The following is a 5,937-nucleotide window of genomic DNA, read 5'->3' on the forward strand; positions in this document are numbered from 1 at the left end:
AAAAAAAAAAAAAAAAAAAAAAAAAAAAAAAAAAAAAAAAAAAAAAAAAAAAAAAAAAAAAAAAAAAAAAAAAAAAAAAAAAAAAAAAAAAAAAAAAAAAAAAAAAAAAAAAAAAAGGGAAGAAAACAAAACAAAAAAAAAAGTCTCCTAACATTTTCCCAAAGGTTTCACTCTCCTTGTTCACACACACTCTCCAAATGACAGCTAGCAAATTCAACTCTGCAAAGAGAAAACAGAGCCACGTCACTCGAGAGGAGAGGGAACAAGGCTGGCAGTGATGGGGATGGAGCTCTGTGAGCCTGCAGAGGCCCCACTCACCTATGTCAACTTCTTGGCTTTGTTGTAGAGCGAATCCACTACTTTGCTCATGTTCTGAATCGTCTCGAGGGCGGCCTCGTAAGTTTTGTCTACGGGGGGTTCGTCGAAGATGATCAGGACACCCTCGCCCTGGTCGAGGATTCCTGTGGGAACAAGCTGCCTTTAGCACTGGGATGCTCCATGGGACACATCTTCCAGCAGTAGGAATTCAGGGATCTACCCCAGAATCATCCAGGGGCTGGGAAGGGCTCGTGTGTTGTGCTGGACTGGTTGGTTTTGGTCAGGACAGCATCAGCATTCCCAGGAAAAATGTACATCTCATTCCCTACAAGCTCCCTGCCTCCTCGAGGCTATGTGCCCAGCTGGATGGACCAGCACAGCACTGGAGCAAGGCTGAGAAAGAGCTGGTTTATAATGGGACTGTTCCCAGGTGCCAGGTGGGCTCTGTCCTTCTGGAACGTTCTGTGCTCAGGGTGCTGCCTCCAGCCATTCCCCTCCCTCAGCCAGATCCAGGGGCCTTGCTGATTGACACAGGGACAACACAACCAGAGCAGAGCTGCTTCCCTGAGGGATCACCAGGGCAGCACCTCTGCTGTGGGCCCAGCCAGCCCAGAGCACCTCCTGTGCCATGGGAGTGCCCCTTCCAACAGAACCCGCTGGATACAAACCAGCTGGGAAAGGTGCCCACATCCCAGCCAGTTCCACGGGGGAAGAGCCCACCTGGGGGGTCCCACACCCTCCTTGGATGCTCTCACAGCTCAGAAGAACCCAGCAGTGTTCCTGATCTGTGAAAAACCAATCCTTGGGCTTAAAGAAGGTGGATGGAGCAGCAGGAAGAGCCTCCCTGACTGTCACCTGAGCTGAGCAGGTGGGCTGAGCATCCCCAGGGTTCAGAGGAGTCTCCAAGCACAGCTCTGTACACACAGGCACTAAGGCACTCAGGACTGAGGGATACAGAGACTCACCATGAAACTTCTTGTCCAGGATCATCTGTGACAGTTTCCTTTCTACCTCAGCCTGAAATTGAAGCAGAGAAATCGAAAGTCTCCCAAAAGTGCTTAAAAAAGTGTGAATTTTACTGCTCCACACTCAGCCCTGGTGGGACATGAGCACTGCTTAAGAGCAGCTATTTCCTCACTGAACATCAGGACAGGCTTTAGATGCCTCAGGAAATTAAGGAGCAGCTTTAAATGAGGAGAAAACCCAGGACTGTCCTGCCTCCTTGTTGCACAGATGATGCTGAACCTGTCACTTCAGACTGGTTTGATTCCTGGGGGGATCTGGAACATTCTAGCTCAGTTCAGCAAGGATCAGGTCAAGAGTTGGCCAAGCTTTGTTGAATCCACCCAGCACCAGGCAGGCCCACAGGAGGCAGCTCCTCTCCAGCTCCTCGGGCAGAGGGGACACAGCTGCCGTTGAACAACCGCAGAGCAGCTTTTACTCCAAATATTAAGGATGTGTTAAACACCAAGGGCTAGTCTAGGAAAAAAAAAAAAAACTTGTGTGCCAGGGGAGGTTTGGGCTGGATATTAAGAAAAATTCCTTCCTGGAAAGGGTTGTCCAGCCCTGGGCAGTGGGGGAGTCCCCATCCCTGGAGGGGTTTAAAAGCCACATGGATGGGTCAGGGGTGGCCTTGGCAGTGCTGGGGGAACACTTGGACTCGATGATCTGAGAGGCTTTCCCAACCTCAGTGATTCCTGTGACTCTGTGACCACAAAGCTGAGCTCAGCTCACGTCCAAAGCTCTGCCCTTCCTGCCAGGACACGACAGCAGCACTCTGGGATGCCACTTCCTGCGATTACAGTGGATTTTCCTAAAACTTAATCTGGCTGGGATGATCTGCAAAGCAGTTACTGCAACAGTCAGTGTGACAGTCACAGCCCTGATGACACTGCAGGGTGATTAGCTGGATGCTGGATCTTAAAGGTCTAAGAAAGGTTCCCCTGGGCACGCCATGGGATTAAACCCAGGGCAGCAGGGAAGACTGAGCCAGTCAGGACAGGAGCAGAGGAAAATCTGTCTCCAACAGAAAGCAAGTGCCAACAGAGGGAGCAAAACCCATGTGAGGTAAAGGGATGTTACAGCAAAGTCTGGGGACAGGAAGACTTGATGCCTCCCAGGAACTGCCCATGGCAAAGCTGAATTCCCAAGGTGGTGTTTGCCTGGGAATGTTGTGGAGCTCATCTGTCACATTCACGTTTAGCTCCCAGTGGCAAATGCCATTTAACCCCAACTCCTCTGCCCTTCTGAGGTGTGCCACTGATTTCTAGGGAGGTTCTTACCTTTGAGAGTTTGATGAGGCTGGATATGTGTTCAATCTATAAGAGAGACCAACAGAGTCAGGTAAATCTTTAGCTGCACTTTGGACACAGAACACGGAGGTTTGGGGCTCTCTGGAACAGCTCAAGGGCCTGGAAATGCTCTGGGTTAAAAAGATGCAGGACATCCTCCCTGCAGCTTCAGGTCCTTGGTGTCTAATTTAAACTGAAGGTGGACTGGACACCTAAAGCCACTTCACTCTGAAACACGAAATATTTCGTCTCCAAGACCAGGGCAGCTTTGCCCACACCCTGTCAGAGCTCATCAAAGAAGAACGCTGTTACCTTCAGGGTCTAAAGCCAGTCACCTTTCAGTGAGCATAAGAAAAACAGGTGGAAAGGCCAATGTCTCTGGAAAGTGGTTTTCCAAAGGTCTCAGCCCTCTCTTGATGGTTTTTTTCAGCTGAGCACGATGAACCCTGAGCTCTGGATTGCTAAGCAGATCTGAGTGAGGAGTATTCCATGAGGGAACAAGTTCCTTACCCACCAGCAGCAGGGGACAAGAGGCTGGATGTGCTGCTGCAAACATTTACCTGTACTCTGGAGAAGGGTTCAATGACTCTGATCAGGTTCTGTTCCAATAAATTATCATAGAGCTTGGCCAAGTGAGTGTTTATGATGGGGTCGTCCCTGAGCTCCACCTTATAGTCTGTCAGGGCCTGTGGAAGAAACAGCTCAGGTAGAACAGGTTCTCTTAGGATGAAATCCCCTCCCCTCCCTGCCCAGCACAGTTATCATGGCTATTCCAATCCCAAATTTAGCTAAAAGCCAGAAGGTCATGACAGCCCAGCCAGCCTTTCAAGCATCTTTCATCCTCCCAATAAGCCCAAATCTCTGCTTCACCCACAGCAGGACTGGCTCCTGACATGGGAATCCTCTGTGGCATTCTTGCTGGGGCCAGGAAAAATTTTAGGAACATGCAAAACTGCTTCTGAGTTGGCTCTCCAGATATAAAAAGGAAAAAAAAAAAAAAAAACAGGTTCAAACAAGTTTACCCCCCACGCTGAGAACACCAAACCGGTTGATTATTGAGGGGTATTTGCTCGGTGCACTGTTGTTTTCTATCAATGTTTCCATGGTTTCCTGCTGGGGGATGTAGCAGCTCCTACAGCTTTCCAAACCTGGTATATCTGAGTGGTTTTTGCCCAGCCAGGCCTCATTTGTTGTCTCACCTTTTCAAAATCTGCCAGCGACCGGTTCTTGCTGGCCTGGGCCACACATTTTAGTGCTTCTGTCTGTGGGGAAAGAAAACCAAAAGAGGGGTTTTTGTTTATTGTTTTTTTGTTTTTTTTTTTTCTGGAATCTCCTCTCCCTGAGATTATGCAAACTGTGCAGTATCCTGGGAACGTGCTCAAGCAGCAAACCAGGAATGTTCCTGGTGCTACAGAGCCCTGTGAGTGTCACTGCCACAAGGCAGAGCAGCTGCTGAGGGGGGAACGTGTCCAGCAGCTGCAGGACACGGGGTGGAACCAGCCCCACAAAGCAGCCCAAGCTCTGCAGGTCTGACATCAGCAGCTGCAGGCTGGGAGCAAGTTTGACACTGTTTCTTTAAGAAAAGTGCCCTGTTAAGCACTTGCTAAATGAAGGTGGCCATTTCCAGCCCTCAGGCTGAGCTTCTCCCCTTCAGCAGGGCCACAACTCCTCTGCTGAGTGACAGGGGCCCTGCAGCAGCCCCAGGGGTGCCCCACCAGGGACAGCATCTTCCTGCCCACCCATTAATTGCTGAAGCAAAGCAAGAGCCTCAGCCCCAATCTGATTTCCCCCAAAGCAGAGCAGTGCCCAGGACGTGGCTCTGGTGCACAAGGCCCAGGCTTCTGCTGCTCCCTTTCTTTTTGGGGATTGTCCTGTGCAGAGCCAGGAGCTGGACTTGATGATCCTTGTGAGTCCTTTCCAACTCAGGATATTCCCCAATTCCCACTGAACTGTCCCCGGGGTCCCCACGCTGTTTAATTTAGGAGCAGCACTCCCAGCCTGGCACATTCACATGTCAGAATGAACAGGATTTAACAACTCCCTTCCCCCTCACAGCCCCCCAGGACTCAACCTGCTGGGCTGGGACACGAGGCCCTTCATGCCATGGGGCAGTTTGTAGTTCAGGAAGGGAGGAGAAAAACAGGGGAAAATGAAGTGAACCACCCCCCAGATTCTCAGGTTGTGAAAATCACTGGAAATCCCTTGAAGACAACTGGTAATGATTCTTGGTAATTTCATCAGTTCTGGATTTCACTCAGGAGTGGTCTTTTGGTACGAAAGGACCAAAGTGTTTGACAAAAAGAATAACCCAGCATTCTGAGAGATAAGAGGGAGATAGGAAGGATTAAGTTTCTATACCTGTCTTCCTGCATACCGCAGAGCAAGCTTCCCACTCACTAATGCTTGCACATCTTCTGGGCTACAGAGGGGAGGGAAGGCAACAGAGCATTTATTCAGCAACACAGTCAGCTTAAACCTCAGAGCACCTCACAAAGTCCCAGCTGATAGCAAATCACTACAATTCAAATAACACTGTCTGAGAAGCAGTGATTAGGTGATAAAGCAGACACTGCTCGAGTTCCCTCATTAGCTCAGAGCCTTTAGAAACAAAAAGCCTTTCCCCCTGGAAGTGCAGGGATGTTCTTTCCCAGGCACCCTTTGCCACGTACCTGTTCAGCATGATTTTGCACAGCAACATGTACTTCAGAGCAGTGATGGCTTTTGGGTTGTCAATTGAATCATTTCCCTCAAATGCCTCGTAGAAATATGAATAGGCTGTTTTCCAGTCCTTCTCTTCTGCTGCATGGATAATACCTGTGGGAGGGACAAGCCAGAGGACATCACTGGAAGAGGACAGAGCAATCTGGTTGCTCAGTGAAGGGAATCCTGTGCCCCCTTTCCCTCATCTCTATCAGAACAACATCCCTGCCCTCTCTCCTATGAGGACATTTTAAAAAAGACAAGTTTGGGGCACTTCAGGTAAATTGGGTCAGGAATGTGTAATGGGTCAGGAACACAGTGTAATGCTGCATGTCCCCCTCTGGGGAGGGGACAGACCATCCACCACTTGAGGGAGGGGTTATCAAAAATGGGCTGGAAATACAAATGTCAGGAGCAATGTCATTATAACTGGGGAGACGGGGGGGCATCTTGGGGTCCCACCGAGCATCATTTTCCATTATTCCCTCCAGGATGAGTCACTGATGCGTCAGGAGGAGTCCTGGATGTCCCCTTTGTCCTGGAGGCCTCACCTGACTGCATGTCCAGCGCTGCCTGCAGCTTGGGGGGACAGTAGATGGCGTTGGCCGTGGTCCGTGCCGAGGTTAAG

At 49.8% G+C, this 5,937-nt stretch overlaps 1 protein-coding gene across 3 annotated transcripts in view; it reads right to left on the minus strand.

The window, feature by feature from the left end:
- Positions 1-134: 134 nt before the first annotated feature.
- Positions 135-5,937, minus strand: part of PSMD11 (proteasome 26S subunit, non-ATPase 11) — a 16,688-nt gene continuing 10,885 nt past the window's right edge. For all 3 annotated transcript variants that reach the window (XM_027909830.1, XM_027909831.1, XM_027909832.1), the window contains 9 exons: positions 5,861-5,937; positions 5,279-5,423; positions 4,968-5,028; positions 3,809-3,871; positions 3,170-3,295; positions 2,601-2,636; positions 1,284-1,335; positions 319-461; positions 135-219 (listed from right to left, as the gene is read on the minus strand). In XM_027909830.1, coding sequence (XP_027765631.1) covers positions 319-461; positions 1,284-1,335; positions 2,601-2,636; positions 3,170-3,295; positions 3,809-3,871; positions 4,968-5,028; positions 5,279-5,423; positions 5,861-5,937 — 703 coding nt within the window. In that variant the 3' untranslated portion in view covers positions 135-219. The remainder of the gene's footprint in view (positions 220-318; positions 462-1,283; positions 1,336-2,600; positions 2,637-3,169; positions 3,296-3,808; positions 3,872-4,967; positions 5,029-5,278; positions 5,424-5,860) is intronic.

This window comes from Empidonax traillii, unplaced genomic scaffold (assembly GCF_003031625.1).
Source record: "Empidonax traillii isolate 1590-97213 ecotype Southwest subspecies unplaced genomic scaffold, ASM303162v1 scaffold2457:size24050, whole genome shotgun sequence".
NCBI lineage: Eukaryota > Metazoa > Chordata > Aves > Passeriformes > Tyrannidae > Empidonax > Empidonax traillii.